The sequence below is a fragment of the Eurosta solidaginis genome, chromosome 4 (genome assembly GCF_040869045.1).
Source record: "Eurosta solidaginis isolate ZX-2024a chromosome 4, ASM4086904v1, whole genome shotgun sequence".
Lineage (NCBI taxonomy): Eukaryota > Metazoa > Arthropoda > Insecta > Diptera > Tephritidae > Eurosta > Eurosta solidaginis.
Genome location: NC_090322.1, coordinates 200,805,820 through 200,829,107, shown reverse-complemented (window position 1 = coordinate 200,829,107; position 23,288 = coordinate 200,805,820). Strand labels below are relative to the sequence as shown.

The 23,288-nt window shown below is 35.5% G+C and overlaps 1 protein-coding gene across 5 annotated transcripts in view; it reads right to left on the bottom strand.

The window, feature by feature from the left end:
• The window catches only part of LOC137250893 (CKLF-like MARVEL transmembrane domain-containing protein 4), a 99,507-nt gene extending 76,523 nt beyond the window's left edge, over window positions 1-22,984 (bottom strand). The window contains exons 1-2 of one of the 5 annotated variants that reach the window (XM_067784563.1): window positions 22,867-22,984; window positions 17,303-17,508 (exon numbers count right to left, since the gene is read on the bottom strand). In XM_067784563.1, coding sequence (XP_067640664.1) covers window positions 17,303-17,440 — 138 coding nt within the window. In that variant the 5' untranslated portion in view covers window positions 17,441-17,508; window positions 22,867-22,984. Of the gene's footprint in view, window positions 1-17,302; window positions 17,715-22,765 lie in introns of those variants that run through there. The other 4 variants (XM_067784560.1, XM_067784562.1, XM_067784564.1 and 1 more) reach the window with 4 other exon arrangements.
• Between the last annotated feature and the right edge of the window lie 304 nt (window positions 22,985-23,288).

Sequence of the window (23,288 nt, the reverse complement as noted above, 5' to 3'; positions counted from 1 at the left end):
TTCAAATTTTTTCATCCAACTCAAAAAAAGTTATGAATTTAAAAAAAAAAACACCGTTTTTGTTTTCAAAATGCTATAACTTTTTCAAAAAAAACTTTAAAAATTTTTTTGTATTTTTTCCGAAAAGTACATTTAAAAACATATTTAAAAAAAAAAAAAACATCTCAAACGGTCAATTTTTGAAAAATTATACCCTTTTGAAAAAAACACCGTTTTTTTTTTTTTCAAAAAATTCATAACTTATTTTGAGTTGGAAAACGGTGTTTTTTTCAAAACGCTATAACTTTTTCAAAAATTGACCGTTTGGGATCTTTTTTTTTACAAATATGTTTTTAAATGTACGTTTTGTAAAGAATACAAACAAATTTTTAAAGTTTTTTTTTTCAATTAAATAAAAAAAAAAAATATTATCGGCCCACTCCGGGATTAGTGGGTCATCCCCAGAATTGATTGGTTTTTTATGAGAAAAAAAAAACTCGAAAAACTGAAAAATTACAAAAAAAAAACTTTGAAAATTCTTTTGTATTTTTTCCGAAAAGTACATTTAAAAACATATTTTTAAAAAAAAAAAGATTCCAAACGGTCAGTTTTTGAAAAAGTTACAGCATTTTGAAAACAAAAACGGTGTTTTTTTAAAAATTCATAACTTCTTTTGAGTTGAATGAAAAAATTTTAAAAAATTCTGAAAAACGTCTTTCGTAAGCTAGAAAAAGAAGAAAAACTTTCAGCCAATTCTAAAGGGGTCGTGTTCAAAATTGGTCGAAATGTGATGGAATACCCCATATATATACTAGCAGACCCGGCAGACGTTGTTCTGCCCTAAATTTGGCCTATATGCATATATTTTAATAAGATTTTTCCGTCTAACTCTGCCCTACCCTTCTACACTTTTTCCTAATCTTTTTATTCACTTCTCCCTCCGTCTTTTTCGCTTCATCTCCATCTTCGTCTCATTCTATCTCTTTCTCAGTATCCTTCTCTCTTTTCTCTTCTCTCAAGTTTTTCTCCTTCTTCTCCATCTGTTATTGCCAGTTCCAGAGGGTGGTATGAATTTTGTTCCAGTCCCATTCCGAGTCTCAGTCTCAGTCCCACTCCGAGTCTCAGTCTCAGTCGCAGTCCTAGTCCTAATACCAGTCCCAGTGTGTCTCTGGTATACTTCCCGGAAAAAAGCATTGTAAATACTAATATAGGCAAATTTTTATACGAAATTTCAGGCAAATCGAATAGGACGTATGTAAATAGGTATGTGGGTATTATTAATTCTTGTCTTTATTTCGGCTTCGCATGCATATTTATCAGTTTTGCCAGGTTGATGCGACTAAATCGAATATCACAATGAACTTTAGAGCTCTCAGCAACAGCTTTAATTTGATATCCATAATACACACACATTCTAGGGGTATCCGGGTCTATGTTTTGGCCTATATCTCGAGACCCTAGTCACTCAGCGGTGTAAAACTTACTCTGTATTATAGCACACATCAACAGCTTCAATTTGATACCCATAATGTAAAAACACATTCTAGGTGTATCCGAGTCCACGTTTTGGGCTATATCTCGAGGCCTCCCAGTTGTAAGAAAATTATCCTGTACTATAGCACTCATCAACAGCTTTCATTTGATATCCATATCATGACAATCGGTTCAGCCGTTTCGGAGGAGTTAAGCCTCTAAAACCGTGACAGAAGAATTTTATATATTAGAGATATACGCCCACGATCAACGCCTCCGCCGAATCTCAAAAATATCGGCGCGGCGGCGGCGAACTTGCGCATACTGCTTTCACCACCTAACCAGCAGTATCCATGTTCTTGCCAGAAACATAGAAAATAAGTTTTTTTTTGGCTGGGTAGGAGCTACTTCGGTCTTTCTTAAATAAGATACGCCATCTTCAGGGAGCAATTGATAACTTTTGTTTATTATGCCAAACAAAAAAAAAATCATCAAACCCTAACGAACGAAATTACTAATTATATACATATTTACATAATTTCAAGCTTAGATTTTGTTTATAAGCATTTATTTATTATATGCATTAACATATGTATATTTTTAAACCAACGCATACTAAAATGCAGTGATCAAATTTCAAGTAAGATGACACCATCCCAAAAGCATTCGCCATAATAAAGCTTAAGTTTGTGAACAACAACGTGAATTTCATTTACTCAATGTTAGTGTGCATTATTGTTTGTATTTGGTATAATGAATGCATTTTTATCCTCCCACTCAACTGCTCATAAGATTTGTCATTGAACGTAATACGCTACCTACAAAATCTGTGTGCATCGCATCCAATTCTGAAATCTAATAAATAAAAATGAAATAAATCGTCATTGCAACGTTTTCTTGGTTGATCCAAAATGCTGTGGTATGCATAATAGCTTATGTTCGAAATGTTTTCAACTTCAATAAGCTGACATATCTGTCAATGTTTAAATGTCAGATTTTAGCGACAGCTGTCTAGTAGAACGTGCTTTTATATCAATCTGTTCAATCAATATTAAGATCAAAATAAGGAATTTCTATACTGTTTTAACCAACACCAATAGCTTTTCCAGGATCAGGAAAGACTGATCTGAATTTTCGAAATGAAACGAGCTTTCAGTGGAAGCATATGAGTCCAATACACTCGGATACTAGCTCGTTGTTCTTATCATTGCATTTAACCGCCTAGATGATTTTGATCGTTGCTTGTAAAGTTGCACTTGTGAGCAGTCTATAGTCTAATGGTCACACCATGTTCTCTCCACAATGTCCATGATCCCGAATCATGCACCAGAACTGAACAGAATGAGGTATAAATGATATGATAAGTCTCCCTTACAGAGCGGTGTATTTGTTCGTGGTTTATTCTTTCCAACTGCCTACTCAATCCAAAGTGGCAAGAGTTTTTCTCCTCTGGATTTCTAGGCTGAAACTATTTTCGCTCGTTAATGCTGGTTCCCAAAGAGGCAAAGTCCTTACTGTTTCGAAGTTATATTCATCAGTGTCAAGAGTTAAAAGCGGAAATTCATATTTTCATGACAGCAAATACTTCGGCTTGTCATATAGTTAGCACAATCTTATAATAGAAGGTACCATCATGGTTTAGATTTCTTGCTTTATATTACTATTTTATCCACTAGCAGGTAAAGGAAAGAAATGATAGCAAGTCGCCTAGTGCGAAGACTCTTTGATGATGAAGTGCTCGGGAAGTATTTCACTATATTTTTTAGAGCTGACGGTATTGCTCTATTTTAATTGGGAAGGCAGGAAAATTAAACCCCGACAAGACAGCATATAAGCAACTGCTTCTCGCGGCGTCAAAAGCTGCTTTGAAGTAAAAAAAATCTGGCCGATAATAGATTTTCAGTTCTAAAGCTGTACTGATAAAGTCGCATCAGTGGACTTTAGACTTTAGTCTTTCTCACAGTATGCTAGATACTAAGCGGGCTTGGCCGGTAGTCTGTCGTTTTCTGCCACTATGTTATTTTCCTGTGATCGCAAAAAGGGGCCTACAAATTTGAGGCTTCGAAGAAATTCGACGAGGAAGAGTAATCGATTTACTATCGAAATATTATAAATTTTCTATAGATAAAAAAGGTTAGCACTGAGTTACCGACTTTTTTTATCGATGAGTAACCGGGTTGTTATCAAAACATTTTAGTTGTATTATGATAATCGATCCAAAAGTCATCGTTATGTCAGCGAAAAGTCCTCCACTATTTATCCCAAAGTTATCGATACAATGTCAAAAAGTTATCGATATGTGATCGAAAAGTTATCGATTTATCATCCAAAAATTTGCGATAACTTATCTAATAGCGATCGATGTGTTATCAAAAGGTTGTAAATTTTTAATCGAACAGTTATCGATTTGTTAACAAAATGTTATCGATTTGATATCGAAAAGTTATCGATTTCTTATCGCAGTGTTACAAATTTGAACCGGACTGATGGCTTAAGTAGTCGCAGACCAATTCATGTCCTAACCATTTGGAGCCAATGAACCAAATCATATGCATTTTTCGAGAGTTTCACAGAAATGCTTCCTTGAAAAGAAAATGGCTAAAATAAAAAGGTCAAAATGCAAACAAATATTTACTAGAAATATTTTGTATTAGTAACTTTGTAAATGAATATTTTCACAATTGCGTAAAGAAGTGCTCACATAATTTTAATGCAATTTTTCTTTTGACTGATTTCTAATTTTGAATCTTTTTTTCGTTCATCAAAATAAATGTATGTGAATACATATTACTCATGCATGGATATATATGTATGTATGTTTTTATATTAGACTGTGTGAAAAAATGTTGTAAAAGAAAGTCCCTAAAATGAAGCAAAAGTTGCGAGATACATTTTTTTACAAATTGGCTTTTTTGACATTCCATGTACGGAAGAAGTTCATTTGCCATTATTTGGCCTTGACAAACTGTATATCATTGTGGATAAAACAAGTGTGATATCTTATCCGTCAACTGCCTGACAGGATGTACAAAATGGCCACTTTTTAGCATTTTGGCAGCGTTCTGACAGGGTGTTCAATATGGCGGCGCATAGGGCCAGCTATCTTCAGCGGTTGATAGAAAGAGATACAGAATGAGACGGCGATAGTCAATTAAAAATCAGGTGATCCATTCTATTTGCAACTTGTTTTATCCACAATGCTGTATATTTCCTCCTAATACACTTTTTGAGCTGTGAAATAGTATTCACATAGTAAGTTCTGCCCGTTAACCATGTTGTTGCCCTTAAACTTTAAGGCTTAAAGTATGCTTCTCGCTTCATCTGCAATGCTTAAAAGGAAAAGAAACCACACATTTTCAACTTTAATTTGGCAGATAACCTAAGTAAAATTCATGTGTTTTTGTTCATAAACATTGCGGATAATTTTTTTACCTAAAAAATCAGAAGTCAATTTCAGTTTGGGGAAAGTGAAAAATCTCGTATTTTATTAATAACGGCGTTCCAATGAGCTCTGTATCACGATCAAATCTCATTGAAGCGATCTTCGCATCAGTTCTAAGAAGGTTGGCAGCACTCATCTCATGCGGACCTATATAGGGAGGCTGTTTTTCAAAAACATTTTATTCTGAATCTCCCCCTAAGATTTCAATTTGAAATTCAAAACAAATTGTGAGTCCAATAATGAACCTTATAATATCGTCCAAGCCTGATATTAAAAAATTTCGCTTCTGTCGGGAGTTATATACAATTTCAATTGCATATTTTGTTCTGGTTCTTTAGTTTTTATATTAGGAAATATATATCGTTTTTCAAGCATCGTTAAAATGGATGTAATAATATTTTTTATAGCATTAAAAGTATGCTTTCGGACTTAAAGTAAAAATTTATCAAGAGTCGAGTGGAAAAAGTTAGAAAATATCGGATACCCTCTTGAATATGTCTAAAAGTGCTACCAAGTAAAAAGGGTTAACTGTCAAAAATCTACCACAAAAAACGAAATCAATAGAGCCAGCCTTTGGGTCCGGAATTGATCCAAATAAATAACAATGTCACAACGTTGTTATTGCATTTGCTTATTAAATATTTATCGGTATCGCTCATCGAAATGTGCTCATTAGAACTCATCTAATAATAGCATTACTCAAAACTCAATTTTTAACCTCTTTTTTCATTGCGTTAAAAAACGTAGATTTTGAAGCACTATGGACACATTCAGTCTTTGTGAGGTCTCGTTAAATCTTACAGTTTATATCACAGTCCTAATTGTTCTAATAAAAGCGTGTTACATTGTGATAGCAAGAAAAGGAGGTCCTAAATGTTCTGAATTATACCATCAAAATTTAACACGCTTTCATTAGAACAATTAGGACTGTGATATATACTGTAAGATTTAATAATTTAGGTGTAAAGTTTTAATGTTAAAAATATATAATTATGTACAATATGGAATTTTTTTGTCGCAGACGAATAAGCCTAATTGTCGTTAGAGGTTACAATGAACTTATAAAGTATTATATTTCTTTGCAGTCAATTTATTTTTTACTTTTCAGTTAATTTTATTAACGAATAATAAAAGCTTATTTTTAAAAAAGTTTTTTTTCTTTAATTTTATTTATATTATGATCATAATCGAAATAAAATGTGACTAAGTTAGTTGAAGCATTTTTGACAGATAGCACATATAAAATTGTGTCAAACAGTGTTAACTAACTTAAAATCATATTTTATTTATTGCCTATGTCGCGTTCAGTTTACAACTACTAATTGCAGATCTCTGCTCTGTTTTAAAATAAAATTCCATCTTTCCCTTAGCTAAAATTCCATCGCCAAAAATACAGAGACAATATTAAGAATAGAGATGTTGCAAGCGCAAACTTCGGTGGAAAGCAACGGAGCGTAACAAAATTCTAGTAGGTCACTTCCACCACACCAAAAACTTTAACACAATTTTTAACATAGTATAAGCACACAAATACACTGATTGGAGTTTTAGAGAGTAAAAGTTAAAATTCTGAACACATTAGCTGAATAAAAAGTGTACAAATAATTGTTAAATAACAAATACAGACAGTGGTAGTTTAGCAAATTCTGCTGTGGTAAGTGGTGAATGTGACCTACTAGAATTTTGTGAAGCTTGCTTCACACGATTTTTCTTTCCTGCAACATCTCTATTCTTAATATTGTCTCTGTTCCTACGTTCCTTGATTACACAAACAAAGCGAAGTTACCTGCGTTCTTGAGGATTTAGGCTTTTATGCCAAGGTGAGCACAAATCTTTACCGATAACTCTGTTATCGATTCATTTATCGAATTCTCGCAAAGTAATATTGCATAGTCATCGGAGTTATACATGCGTGCAAAATTTCAGCTCAATCGGACACCGAGAAGTGTAGCAAATTTAACTTGCAAGATTTGATTACAGACAACAGCCAAGTGAAACTAAATAAAAGCTTATAAAAAGACTTCGATTTGTCAAAGAACAGAGGGGTCGAGGATTGTCATGTATGGTGGAAAGGGATCACGCCAATATGTAAGACGCCACCTAATACTGAATACCTTCCGAAGTATACAACAAAAACCATAAAACGTGGTTATGACTAGTTGATATAATCAAGTGCATCATACTGTCATATGCCAGAGGCGAAAGGCCACTTGTTTGGTCGTTCCAGCAAGACAGCAACCCGAAATATACGAGCAAAGTAGCAAAAAGATGGTATGAGGAAAGCTAGGTCAACGTCATGGAATGGCCGCCACAGTCACCAGATATAAACCCCATTGAAAATTTTTGGGTTGATGCGAAGGAGGAAGTAGCCCAACGCAAGGCAACCTCGAATACGTAGCTATGAGAAGCTATAAAAAGTTTCATGCAACTAAATACAATTTAAAATATTAGTCAACGCCCAATATAAAAAAGAAATAACGCCATCATTATATAAAAGTTATGTCAAAATTTAACTTGCAATTTGTTACACTGCTAAGTTTTTGACCGCGCAAAATGCGCTGCAGTTTTTCTATATATTTCTTTATCTGATTAAAATAAGATAAAAGTTGAAATTGTCCTACGATTTGATTTGTTATTTATTTGGGCTATAAGAGGGAGAAATGGGACTTTTTTATGAAAGCGATTACAGGTACTTTTCAATTCCCATTCCTTTTTGAGTATGTTTACTACTAAGATTTTGACCGCAGCTGTACATATATTGATATGCATTAACGTATGTATGTTATAGTTATGTACTAACGTATCTCTGTGTACAACTTACGCTAAAATATATTAAACTAAATTGTATCACTATTGGTTATACAGCAAGATTGCTTAGCAATCCGAATATTTCACAGAGTGTTGAACTCGAGAGTTAATTAACCTTTATACTTTAACCAACAACATTAATATCAAACAATCTGCATGCATAAAGGTGTGCAGTTTATTGACAGTTTTTTTTTTATATATTTTTTGGGTTTTGGGGAGTGTTTTGGGCGAAAAATTTACCCTTTCGCCATTTTTTTTTCGCAGGCTCGAAATTTACTTTTTTGGGTATGCGTAGTGGAACTTTTTTTTCCTGAACCCAAATCCTATCGAAAAATCAATGGCGCGATATCGGTTAATAAATCGACCCCGTCTAATATACATACATACGTATTTACTTTGTCAACAAATATTAAAAAAGTGTTTAAAAAGTGTATCTCATCAAATTTTTAACGTTTCTTCAGTACACAATCAAGGTAAACAAGTAAGGAAGGTTAAGTTCGGGTGTAACCGAACATTACATACTCAGTTGAGAGCTATGGTGACAACATAAGGGAAAATAACCATGTAGGAAAATGAACCGAGAGACCCTGGAATGTGTATCAAATGAAAGGCATTAAAGAGTATTTTATGAGGGATTGGGCCTTAGTTCTATAGGTGGACGCCATTTAGGGATATAGCCATAAAGGTGGATCAGGGTTGACTCTAGAATGCGTTTGTACGATATGGGTATCAAATGAAAGGTGTTAATGAGTATTTTAAAAGGGAGTAATCCTTAGTTCCATAGGTGGACGCCGTTTCGAGATATCGCCACAAAGGTGGACCAGGGGTGACCCTAGAATTTGTTTGTACAATATGGGCATCAAACGAATGGTGTTAATGAGTATTTTAAAAGGGAATGGGCCTTAGTTCTATAGGTGGATGCCGTTTCGAAATATCGCCATAAAGGTGGACCAGGGGTGACTCTAGAATATGTTTGTACTATATGGGTATCAAATTAAAAGTATTAATGAGGGTTTTAAAAGGGAGTGGTGGTTGTTGTATAGATGGTCGCATTTTCGAGATATCGCCATAAAGGTGGACCAGGGGTGACCCTAGAATTTGTTTGTACAATATGGGTATCAAAAGAAATGCGTTAATGAGTATTCTAAAATGGAGCAATCCTTAGTTCCATAGGTGGACGCCGTTTCGAGATATCGCCATAAGGTTGAGCAGGGGTGACCCTAGAATTTGTTTGTACAATATGGGTATCAAAAGAAAGGTATTAATGAGTATTTTAAAAGCGAGTAATCCTTAGTTCCATAGGTGGACGCCGTTTCGAGATATCGCCATAAAGGTGGGCCAGGGGTGACTCTAGAATTCGTTCGTGCAATATGGGTATCAAACGAAAGGAGTTAATGAGTATTTTAAAAGGGAGTGGGCCTTCGTTCTATAGGTGTTCGCCTTTTCGAGATATCGCCATAAGGGTGGACCAGGGGTGACTTTAGAATATGTTTGTACGATATGGGTATCAAATGAAAGGTGTTATGAGTATTTTTAAAAGGGAGTGGGCCTTCGTTCTATAGGTGGACGCCGTTTCGAAATGTCGCCATAAAGGTGGACCAGGGGTGACTCTAGAATGAGTTTGTACGATATGGGTATCAAATTAAAGGTATTAATGAGAGTTTTAAAAGGGAGTGGTGTGAAGGCGTTTTCCAGATATCGACCAAAATGTGGGCCAGGGTGACCCAGAACATCATCTGTTGGATACCGCTAATATATTTATATATGTAATACCTGCCAAGATTTTAAGGGTTTTTTATTTCGCCCTGCAGAACTTTTTCATTTTCTTCTACTTAATATGGTAGGTGTCACAACCATTTTATAAAGTTTTTTCTTAAGTTATATTTCGCGTCAATAAAACAATCCAATTACCTTAGCATGTTTCATCCCTTTTTTTGTATTTGGTATAGAATTATGGCATTTTTTCATTTTTCGTAATTTTCGATATCGAACAAGTGGGCGTGGTCATAGTCGGATTTCGTTCATTTTTCATACCAAGATAAAGTGAGTTCAATTAAGCACGTGAACTAAGTTCATTAAAGATATGTCGATTTTTGCTCAAGTTATCGTGTTAAAGGCCATGCGGAAGGACAGACGGACGACTGTGTATAAAAACTGGGCGTGGCATCAACCGATTTCGCCCGTTTTCACAGAAAACAGTTAATGTCATAAAATCTATGCCCCTACCAAATTTCAAAAGGATTGGTTAATTTTTGTTCGACTTATGGCGTTAAAAGTATCCTAGGCAAATTAAATGAAAAAGGGCGGAGCCACGCCCATTTTAAAATTTTCTGTTATTTTTGTATTTTGTTGCACCATATCATTACTGGAGTTGAATGTTGACATAATTTACTTATATACTGTAAAGATATTAAATTTTTTGTTAAAATTTGACTTTAAAAAAAATTTTTTTTTAAAGTGGGCGTGGTCCTTCTCCGATTTTGCTAATTTTTATTAAGCGTACATATAGTAATAGGAGTAACGTTTCTGCCAAATTTCATCATGATATCTTTAACGACTGCCAAATTACAGCTTGCAAAAGTTTTAAATTACCTTCTTTTAAAAGTGAGCGGTGCCACGCCCATTGTCCAAAATTTTACTAATTTTCTATTCTGCGTCATAAGTTCAACTCACCTACCAAGTTTCGTCGCTTTAGCTGTCTTTTGTAATGAATTATCGCACTTTTTCGGTTTTTCGAAATTTTAAAGTGGGCGTGGTTATAGTCCGATATCGTTCATTTTAAATAGCGATCTGAGATGAGTGCTCAGAAACCTACATACCAAATTTCATCAAGATACCTCAAAATTTACTCAAGTTATCGTGTTAACGGACGGACGGAAGGACGGACATGGCTCAATCAATTTTTTTTTCGATCCTGATTATTTTGATATATGGAAGTCTATATCTATCTCGATTCCTTTATATATGTACAACCAACCGTTATCCAATCAAACTTAATATAACTCTATGAGCTCTGCTCAACTGAGTATAAAAATTGTAGCTAATGCATTCGTACGATTAAGTATCAAGTTAAAAGGTTTTCAACTTTCACCTTGACTCATTTCTGTTGGTTTAAGGAATTGTGAATATATGCAAGTACATCATACCGATTTTCTAAAAGTTATTTTATTTTCTAACATATTTATGCAAAGAGAATACAGAACTTCTACCAGAGCTTTAAAGGACCCTTTCCAAGGAATCAGAACTCCTTAAACGTTGAAAAAACTGCTAAGTATCGACACAAACAATTTAGTATAGACACTTTTGACCTAATTTTTTTTCTTACGTAATCAGATACTACTTACTGTTTCACTTCAAATAAATTATTCAACAACGTAAATTGGCCGACTGTTGATGTGAAGGATTCCAATCAACGAGGAAATTACACACGTTTACATACAAATTTGTTAGTCAGACCTGAAGAATCGATATTTATTAAATTGTCAGTGTACATTTTTATTGTAGACCTTTTAAAACGGCGTTTTTTTTTTTTTTTTGCATAAGACCTTCCAAATTTATTTCATTATTTAATAATTTGGGAAAAATTTTATTCATTTCTTTCATTATGTTGAGTGGTAGTGGCTAGGGAAGCTCACTTGAACAACATGAAGCTCTGTTGTGAAACTACACAAGATAACGGTGACGTAATACCGACCCTGAATAAGTCCTTCGGAGGGAGATCCAAGTAACCCGATACCGAAACACTTTCGCTAAGTTCTATCAAAATCTGGAAAATATAGCATGAAGTGTCTTGATGATTCGTCATGCTCCATGCAGCAGCAGGAAGAGGTGCTTTTACAGTATGTTGACACGCACCGCATGTAATCTCAGTGGATATTAACCTGTCAAAACTCCAATCACCACTGAAAGATGAGATTTGGTGAACCCGTTATTTCAGCAGACCGCTCTTTATCCACTTCCGGCCAAAAGGATCTCACTAGCCTGCAAGAGGTAGTTTCCGATCAGTGTTTTTTAGCTGACTCGAGGCCCATATGTACAAAAGCAGGGCCAAAATAATAATCGTAGAGTTATTTAGATCTCTCTAGAGATCGCTCTCTTCAATTTAATGTTGTATTTTTGCAATTGGTGTCGAGTCGTTAAAAGTCAGCGGTTTGTTAAGCGTGAAATCTAAAACTGCTCCGCTACTTAGAAAGACTCTTTTCTCTATATGATGCATTTTGTCCACTTGGTTGTTGTTGCTTTAGTATTAATGCCAAAACTTTACCAGTAGGTTTAGAATAATACTAAACAATTGGATATTCTTTTTTGGAATATGAATCCGCTATGCTGCGATACCATCGGGTAAATCATTTATCGACTCCGTCAAATCTAGTCGTATCAGCTTGATTAACTAAAAGAAGTTTATAGCCCCTAACGTAAAGAAATCGAGGAATTTTCTTGTGAGAAGTTAAAGACGTCATTTGAATAGATAAGCCATCGAGTTGCATTTCAATACCCTCAGCTGCACGTCTTGGAAACTGTAAGCTGTGAAGTAACGTCAAATCCAAAGAAAATATGGGCTATTTCGTTTTATTTGCATTCTGCATTACTATTATGCCCTAGAAAAGCTTTGAAGATAGGCCTTCAGCTTTCCGTATGCCTAAGCCTTTTACTGCATTCCGCGTGGACTGCATTAAGAGTCAAAAACATTTTGATCATCTGTGATTCCGAACAAGACGAGATACTTGCTGCCATCAAAGCAAACCTCCTCGTATAGCGTATTCGCAGTTACGCCACCTTTAAATATGTGGACCCGCAAAGAACTTTCTCTATGAAGGAATCAATGCTTATAAATAAACGTGATTGGTAGTTATCGTTTCACAGTGATAGTGAATATTATTCCTGAATGAAGAGTGATAGATACTCAGTACTATAACGTAAATCCCAGTTTTCAATCTTCTTCCATCACAGTTCCCGTTACAGCAAATAGCTGCGGCGATATAAGTCAAAAACCGTTGCCTTTGCTGCGACTAAGTAGCATTACACGGTTAAAAATTTTAATGTAAACTTTAAATTTTTCTGGACTACATAGGTACGCAGTTGACCAAACCAAATTCGATTTAGAATTCAAACTATAAAAGTTTTTTTTTTGAAAATGACAGCATAAAATTTAAACTAAAATCTTTTCAGCTGCCGGACGATAATCGTTTGCAATTTTAGTACCAGCCCGGCCGATTTCATCAGCTGAGTGCAATTTTTCGGCTGTGTAAGCGTGCCCTAGGGCTAACGCAGATAAATGTTTATGTGAGTAGAAAATTTTTTGTTGCAAATACCATTCCAATGTTGTTGTTGTTGTTGATGTGTTTAACAGTGATTCGCCCCATTCAATGGCCACGACCACTCACAAATTGTCATCAAAGTCCTCTAACGGGAGTCCAAGGAAACTGGCTTTTTCAACAGGAGCGGACCATAGGGAGATTGGTGTTAGGGGCGTAGGTTCCACATTATAATTGATTGAATTGAAATGGTTTTTCAGTGAATTTTCCGCTTGATTTCAAGGCGGATCTTCAGAAGAAAGAGAAGGAAAATAAGGCAAAGTTAGCTCATTTTTCCGATACTAGCCCACGGTGCTTAGAATGACTTCACAAAAGAGCTTACATGTGTTTGTATAGATTTTTATGGTGACTTATATTGGATATTGTTAATATTTTATGAATAAACAAGGACACATCTGTTTGCTCACAGATAATATATAAGATACTAAATACTAATATATTGCAGATACATAGTACACATATACATATGTACATATTAGGGCATTTAAAAAAAAAAGGTTCGTAAGAATGCACAACAATTTTGTAAAATATGCGTGCTAATATTAACATTAAGTTGAACCGCATATGATTTTTAAACGCCCCATATAATTTGTAATCTTATGTTTGGCACAAATGGACTCCTAAACTTCTGAACCGATTGTGACTTTGTTTTGCACCCCGTGTGTAGTTTGATCTAACTTGAGAGATAGGATAGGTTATATCTCAGTTTATAGTCGCAATATTATTGTATTGCAAATTTTTTTATTTGTTTATACGTAATGATAAAATGTTACGTATACGCACCGGCACTCACTTTGTGAGGGGGCCCACGATTTAGAGGTACTATGACATTTTTTTTAATTCAGGAGAGTCTTTAGTTGTTCCATGTGCAGTTTTTAAGCCGAAATTCAAAAGCAACGAAAATCTGCATTTTGTTTTAATATTATAGTGAAGTGTAAAAAATAAAAATCTATATATATAAAAAGAAAGGCTAAAATGTGTTTTAGTTGGTCGCCGGTGTTTGAAGAGATGCGTCTGTCGATTTTGTTCAAACTTCCACACAAGTTGCGTAAACCTCACGCGGTGGTTACTACATAGGTTTGGTTGCGATCGACGTACAGGGTCTCGAGATATAGGCCGAAACGTGGACCGAGTACCCCTAGAATGTGTTTATAGAATATGGATAACAAATGAAAGCTGTTGATGAGTGCTTTAGTATAGGGTAATTTTCATACCACTGGGTGACTATTGTCTCGAGATATAGACCAAAACGTGGGCCAGTGAATGCCTAGACAGAGTTTATACAATATAGATATCAAATGAAAGCTGTTGATAGTGCTTTAGTACAGAGTAATATGTTATCCAGAGACGGACTGGGACTGGCATTAGGACAAGGACTGGGACTTAGACTCGGAGTGGACTGGGACTGGGACTGGAATAAAATACATACGACCCTCTAGGACAGGGAATAAGGGATGCAGAAGAATGAGAAGGAATTGAGAGAAGAGAAAAGAGAGAAGGAGATTGGGAAAAAGATAGAATGAGACGAAGATGAAGATAGATGGAGCGAAAAAGACGGAGGGAGGAGTGAATAAAAGGATTGGGAAAAAGTGAAAAGGGGGAGGGCAGAGTCAGACAGAAAAAGCTTATTAAAATGTATGTAGATAGGCTAAATTTAGGGCAGCACAACGTCTGCCGGGTCTTCTAGTTGTCTAATGAAATACTAAGGTAAACCGGCAAACCGAAGATGGCGTTTGATGGAACTCTAAATAGTACACATATTAGCGTTTCTAAATGTCTCTGTGGTGCTTCCAGCATCACAACAAAAAATTTATTTTTTTATAATTATAATTCATTTTCTTTGGCCACTGTAAGAACTAGTTTAACTTCTCATTTAATATTCACTCCGTTACAATTTAATAAACGATGGTGAGAGCGCTTTGTCTTTACTTATTGCTTTTGCTTTTCATCGTCCCCATTCGCTGAAAATCATGACGTGACTTAATGCAAAGTAAATGCAAAGCGGTCAGTTCAGTTCTCACCGGACCAGCATAAAAACATATTCTTTTATTTGCGACACAAGATCGCCAATCTCCTATTTGCTGAGACGTCCGTTATTTTTCACTAAATTTACAATATACTTCCGAGAATTCCACAAAATCAAAATTAATTAAATTATTATCTGCTACGCAACATGAGAACAGAACAGGATACTTTAGAGAACCAATATGATTTCTAAATTATTGTTTTTTAATTTACGAACTCAATAAATAAACAATGAAAAGGTCAAACGATAAAGATAAGGGGAATAGCTTATTAGTATCGTACTTGTTATATCACTACATAGTATAAAACAAAGTCTTCTTTTCGGTCCCTATTTCTCTTTGAATCCTTAAACCTTTAAAACTACGCAACGGATTTTAATAGATAGAGCGATTGAAGAGGAAGGTTTATATGTATAATACAATCCATTAAATAGTGGAGAAATACTGTTATTTTTGAAGTTTCTAATGTGATCTATGTATATAAATAAAAGAAAGTGGTGTTAGTTACAGTATAACTCAGGAACGGATGAACCGATTTGGCTGAAGATTGGTGGAGGTCGCTTAGAACCAGGAGACGGACATAGAATACTTTTTATCCGTTCTGGCTAGGGTCTTGAGATCAAAACGTGGACCTGGGTAATGCTGGGATGTGTTTGTACAATATGGGTATATGGGCTGTTTATGAGTACTTTCACACGGGGTATTTTTCGTATCCCTGGGTGACTAGGGTCTCGATATATAGGCGAAAACGGGGACCCGGGTACCCCTAGAATGTGTTTATAGATAATGGATAACAAATGAAAGCTGTTGACGAGTGCTTTAGTACAGGTAATTTTCATACCTATTTGTGACTAGTCTCGATATATAGGCCAAAACGTGGATCAGGGTAACACTAGAATATGTTTTTACATTATGAGTATCAAATTGAAGCTGTTGATGAGTGCTTTAGTACAGGGTAGTTTTCATACCTATTTGTGACTAGGGTCTCGATATATAGGCCAAAACGTGGATCAGGGTAACACTAGGATATATTTTTACATTATGAGTATCAAATTGAAGTTGTTGATGAGTGCTTTAGTACAGGGTAGTTTTCATACCTATTGGTGACTAGGGTGGAACAGGATAAATTTGCCTATATTAGTATTTACGATATTTTTTTCCGGGAAGTAGACCAGAGGCGGACTGGGACTGGGATTAGGACTAGGACTGGGGCTGAGACTCGGAGTGGGACTGGGACTCGGGATGGGACTGGAACAAAATACATACCACCCTCTGGGACTGGCAATATGGGATGAAGAAGAATGAGAAGAACTGGAGAGAAGAGAATAGAGGGAAGGAGGAGACTGAGAAAGATATAGAGTGAGATAAAGATAAAGACAGATGAAGCGAAAAATACGGCGAGTGGAGTGAATAAAAGGATTAAGAAAAATGACATCTGTTAGGCAGACTTTTCACTGTTAAGATTTACATAGAAGAAGTACACTCAGAATGTTTGCCACATCACTGTCGAGGGACGACCCCCGTTTACAAAAGCTGTTTCCAAATTTTTAATGTTGCTTTGTCTGGGATTTGAACCCAGACCTTCGGTGTGGTTGACAGAGCATGCTACCACCACAACAGTATTGATTGGTGTATGAGTTAAAAGTTTTTGTTATAAATAAAGGCTAATTCTGTCAGAAAACTATTTGTTCGAAAGGTATCACCTTCAAAAGTGTAGAGCTACTTTCATTGCTCAAATGTCCCGCAAATTTCAAAAATATGTACCAGGTAAACCTAATACATCTGCGTTGTACAAACTAATTGAGTCACTGACTGCAACCATAAGAGTTGTTGTTGTTGCTGTTGTAGCGATGAAAACTCTCCCCAAAGATTTTGGGGAGTGTTATCGATGTTAATGTTCCTTTGCCGGATATAGATCCGGTACGGTAACAAGCACCATTCAGGTATTAGCCTTACCATCTCGGGAACGATTAATGTGACCCCATTGAACGAGTTACATGAGCAACTTGAGGTCCCCAAAGCGTCGCCTACTATATATGTGTATTGTACTTGCATATTTGTTACAGGATTCGCCTTGCGTGGGTGAGGTTGAAAATTGGGTTGCGGAAACTATGAATTGCGCTTAGCAACTCCTTCAAGCCACTTTCTAATATAAATACACAACTTGACATATTGAACCGTTAAATAAATAAACAAAATAATGGTAGTTACTATATATGTATGTGAGTAGTTAGTATGTACGTATTCAAGTTATTACTTACAAATTGGACGAGTTTCAAAATGCCGGGCACTGTTTGAAAATAACCAATATTGATTTTCAAGGCGCTTAGGCCACCACCGCCAGGCGCTGTGGTTTGGGAGGTTGTGTTACGTTCAACGGTAACTACTGTTTCCACCATTTTCAATATTAATATATGTTTTGTTTTTACTTTTACAATATTCTGTGTTAGCAGTCTATAGATTTTAGGTAGAAAAATAATGTAATAACGGAAAGGCAAATATCTCTTATTAAATGCAAATAATTTTTTGTTTATTTTTTTTTTATAACTATGCCAGATTCAGGTTCACCGACTGGCAACTACAAAAAACTTTCGCACTTGTGCACCTCAAATGCTTTGAAATTTGGTTTTTTTTTCACTTCTATTTTTTATATCGAACGAAATGCGCGTGTCACTGAAAAAACGTATTGAAAGTAACAGCACTGCGTTGTAACTAACGGTTTGTATTGTTTTTTTACTCAACTGCGAGTTGGTATTACTCAATGAAATTCAGTTTGTAGTAAACGAGAAATACAGAGGGAGAGAGAGTGAATTTTGTTTAAGAATGAAAAACTTGTTGATCCAAGAAAATATAAAATATTCACACACGCCACTTTTTAACTGAATCATATTCACTTAAATAAAAGCACGAACAACTTATAGCCACAAAAATCAACTCTCAAGAACTTCAAGCAAAGGTGAAAATAATAGCACGCATACTAGGGTGGCCCATATTTTTTTTTTAATTACACTCAAAATATCTTTTTAAAACTAGTTACTAAATGCATATAAATAAGTGAATTTAAGGCGCGATAACCTCCGAAGAGATCTTTGGCCGAGCTTCTCTTCCAAGTTGCGTCGCGCCCCTATAAATTTTTCCTACAAATTGGCGGGATAGGATCTACCTGTTTTATCCCGACTCCGAACGACATCTGTAAGGCAGATGAGTTTTCACCGCGAAATACACTCGAAGTGCTTGTCAAATCACTGCCGAGGGCGACCCCTTGAAAAAAGACAGCGTCAGGTATCAACTCATCAACTCAAAAAAAAAACACACTCCTTCTTTGATGTACATTTTTTCAAAAAAAAGAGCGCAGCACTCGCTGAATGGACGGTAGATGTCCTAATACGTTTGGGAGAAATCGAAAGGCGACTGGAGTTGCATATGATCCATCAAGACATATATATGTAAGACTGACAAAGTGGCTCATATCTCTGAAGAGAGAAAAACTTATGGCTCAAGATGTGCATATTAACTGTACACCTCAACTCAAAAAAAAAAAACATGCCTTCTTCGGTATACATTAAAAAAAAATAAATAAAAAGATGATAAAAAATTTAAAGGACTACCTTTATATAAATGGACCAAAAAATAGAAGGCAATTTTTCCTTTAAAACAGACATAAATAAATAAAAAAAAAAACAGACATAGTCTTGTTGAATTTTGACTAAAAAACTTTAACAATAGCTCTTGTGAAAGAACTTGAGGACTCAAAACTAAAAGGTGGAGCGCAATATTTCAATTTAAGGCAAACCATGTACTTGGGACTAACTAATTGATTATTTAAAATTTAAACGCACTCTACCTTTATAATTTTAAATCCCAATATTCTTTTACAAGAGATATTGTTAAAGTTTTTTAGTCAAAATTCAACAAGACTATGTATTAAAGGAAAAATTGCCTTCTATTTTTTGGTCCATTATATAAAGGTAGTCCTTAAAATTTGTTATCATCTTTTTATTTTCAATTTTTTAGGAAAAGGCAATTGCAACTTTGATTAGTAATTTAAGTAATTCCTAAGTGAAAATTCTTATATTTATTTATTTGTTCAAAATAGCAAGATTTTAGAGAATTAGTGGAATTTTCGCAACAAAACTCAGAATTCCACCTCGCATCATAACAAGATAATTCCACCTCGTTTGTCAGCTACTTAATTTGCACAGCTGAAAATCGTGGTGAAATTCGCATACGCCCGAAAGTCTAAAATAATCATGGTGAAAGTCGCGTACGCCTAAAAGTATGCAAGGACGTGCATTGAGGTCAGGAGGTTAGCCATGAAGATATGGCCTAATCTTAGTTCGACTTGTGCGTTAAGTAGCTCAAATTTTTTGCTCAAATATTGCACTGTCATCGAGTTGAAATATAGTTGAATTTCAGGTTTCAAGTCACTAGATATCCAGGAAGTAAGCTAAAAATCGATTGCAAGATTCCCAATTTAAAACTAGTTTTCTCAATATCTCGATCCATGCGCCACCTAGCGGAATTTTTTTTATAAAATATTGCATTGTCACCGGGTTCTGACTTACGGCCCAAGTTTCATATCTCCAGCTTACCGGGAAGTTACTCAAAAATCGATTGCAAGATTCCCCCCGTTTTTAAAGGATTTGCAGTTATCTTGACTAGTGCGCCACCTAGCGGAACTTTGTTTTCTATAAGTTATATTGTCACGAGGCCTCTAACTAAGTGCCAAGTTTCAAGTCTCTAGGTAACCAGGAAGTTAGTTAAAAATAGATTGAAAGATTCCCAAATTAAAATTTGTTTTCTCACTATCTCGATCCGCGTGCCACCTAGCGAATTGGTCACATGGTTCTGACCCACGGCCCCAGTTTCAAGTGTCTAGCTCACCGTCAAGTTACTCAAAAATCGATCGCAAGATATCCCTTGTTTTTCAGGGATTTGAAGTTATCTCAATTAGCACGCCACCTAGCGGAACTTTGTTTTCTACAAATTGTATTGTCACCGGGTCTCGAACTATGTGCTAAGTTACAAGTCTCTAGGTAACCGGGAAGTTAGTTAAACATGGATTTAAAGATTCCCAAATTAAAATTAATTGTCCTAATATCTCGATCCATGCGCCACCTAGCGGAATTTTTTTGATAAAATATTGCATTGTCACCGTGTCTTGACCCACGGCCCAAACTTCAAGTCTCTGGCTCACCGGCAAGTTACTCAAAAATCGATCGCAAGATTCCCCTCGTTTTTCACTGATTTGTAGTTATCTCAATTAGCACGCCACCTAGCGGAACTTTGTTTTTTTTTAATTGTATTTCACCGGGTCTCGAACCATGTGCTAAGTTACAAGTCTCTAGGTAACCGAGAAGTTAGTTAAAAATAGATTGAAAGATTCCCAAATTAAAATTAATTGTCCTAATATCTCGATCCATGCGCCATCTAGCGGAATTTTTTTGATAAAATATTGCATTGTCATCGTGTTTTGACCCACGGCCCAAATTTCAAGTCTCTGGCTCACCGAGAAGTTACTCAAAAATTGATTGCAAGATTCACTGCGTTTTTTTCAGGGGGTTTCAGGGATTTTCGTTTATTTCGATTCGTCTGCCACCTGGGGGCATTTTGTTTTCTACGAATTGTAGTGCCATCGACTCGCAAACTATGTGCTAAGTTTCAAGTCTCTGGATTACCGAGAAGTTAGTTAGAAGTCGATCGCAAAATTTCCATTTTAAAATTAATTTTCTATATATCTCGATCCGTGCGCCACCTAGCGGATTTTTTTCACTTGAATTGTAACGTCTCTCAGATGTGATCTATGTTCTAAGTATCAAGTGTCTAGCTTAACGGGAAGTTACCGAAAAAGACTTTTCCTTGAAAATTCGTATGGAAATGAGGTGACAAACATGAAAGCGACTTAATATAAAGGTAAAAAGAAGAGTGCAGCACTCGCTGAATGGACGGTATATGTCCTATTCCGTTTGGGAGAAATCGAAAGGCGACTGGAGTTCCATCCATATGATCCATCAAGACATAAGACTGACAAAGTTGTAACAACAACAACAACAACAACTGACAAAGTGGCTAATATCTCTGAAGAGATAAAACTTATGGCTCACAATGGGCATACTAACTGGACACCTCAACTCAAAAAAAAAAAACACATTCCTTCTTTGGTATACATTTTCTTCAAAAAAAAAGAAAAGTGCAGCACTCGCTGAATGATATCATATCATATCATCCATCAAGACATAAAACGGACAAAGTGGCTCATATCTCTGAAGAGAGAAAACTTATGGCTCACGATGGACATATCAACTGGACACTGCTTTCTATGGTCACATTCTTATAAGTTAGGCCTCTTTAGTGCGATCTGCAGGAAGAAACGACTGAGCACGTACTACTGTGTTCGTGTCCTGCGCTCGCCAGGTCAAGGTCAAGAAGGTTGTCATATCTCGAAGCAGATTTTAAGCTAGGTCCTAGAAAACTTTTAGCATTTGCCAAAATGGCGGAGTTATTCTATACCATAAGCTCTGGCACCTGATTGGGGCTCTTCGTTTAGTCGTACAAAACATTCTGGTAACACTATGAAACCACTCAGTCTTAGTGAGGTCTTTATTGACCGGCCAGTTCAACATAACCAACATCGTTTAGATAAAGTATGTCTTATTTTTAGTTCCGACTCTATTTGGTTAAGCTCAAGAGAATTTGCCTACTTGGAGTTTTGAATCCTTTCTAAAAATCTTAGGGAGCAAAACCTTTTTTTTCTTAACACACAACTGGATCTGAAGACAGCTAAATCGAAAATTAAAAATTTTGAAGTTATATATATATATTTTTTTTTTATTCAACCAAATTAAAAGATAATTCCAAATTGTTTCTTTTTAATCCAAAATTAACGGAAAATCAAGAAACATTTTTTGGTATATCGTGTACTTTTTATGCTGCTGAGTGAAATATCAACCTATCTCGACTGCAGTTTCGAAAACGCTCTTCTTCAGCAAACTTTGTAAAATAATTCTGGCCGTTCTTCAAACTGAGATAGAGCATTTCTGAACAAATTCCGAGATAAAGCTTATTGGATCGATTTTCCGTCATTCCTTGTCAAATTTGGTTTCAATAAAGTACGTTTTTGAAACAAATTCTGAAGGCGTTTCCTAACTTGCACCCGAGATAGGGTGATATTCCACGTATGCGTCGGTTTCTCCGAACAAATTATTCGGTAATCTGAAATAAATTTCTAAAAAGAATTTGCTAATTTTGTTGAAAGTGTTTACATTTTTTTGAAATGGCCCAAATAACTTGTTCGTAAGGTTTGGATGGCAATCAGTTGCTTTCTAGACTAGAAATGTTCATTGACATTGTTCTAAAGGCGCGTAACAGCCATCACGCCGGCGACTGTTATGCCTTATTCCCTTTCCTGGATTGGGGTTATGAACTGCTCACCCAGCTACTTACTATAGTCATGCTGATCAACATTGTCTTCATCATACGTCTCAGAACCTTACCCAAAAGTCGCTTTGAAGCCTTCTATAAAGATTCTGTGAGCTTGATATTGAGACCATCTCTGTATTAATATTAGATCATTACATATTTTTTTATTTATTTATAAATAAAACAAAACTTTTGAGTCCGTTTCGTAAGATGCAAACTGTTAAATATATATTTTTGACCACCCTAATGTAAGTATGCACTCATTACATGTTAACTCTTATATATGTACATATGTTTATACGTACATGAATATATATATATTTTTTAATTTATTGTCTTTATCTCTTCTCTCTCTTTAAATTTGTTTGTGATCTAAGTTGGAAGCATTTCTTATTTGTTCACTAACAGTGATCTTAAATTTTTAACACGATTTCCTTCTTTCTCCACTTCTACCAAATTACAGATTTTATACTGTTAACTATTTGAGTTCACCGTTCCGTACCGATTTTAGCCGTTTGAGTGCGTTACTACAACTGATTGGCTTATTTGGTTGTACCTATGAGTTTGGACAACCCGCTCACTAAATAAATGGGAGATAGACAACTTTTTCGCTCTGGTTGTTGCTAGCGGTTTGGGCGGGGAGGGATGTAAGGAGAAATACTGCACCTAGTTTACTATTGATGTTATTACACCCAGTTACGGTAACGGCACATATCTCTGTATATATGACTTAGCAGAACCTAAATTACCTAGCTTAGCTCGGCTTCATTCAGATTTTAGTTAGATATACCCCCGAATAATCTGAATATTTTATGTAGACTCCGACGG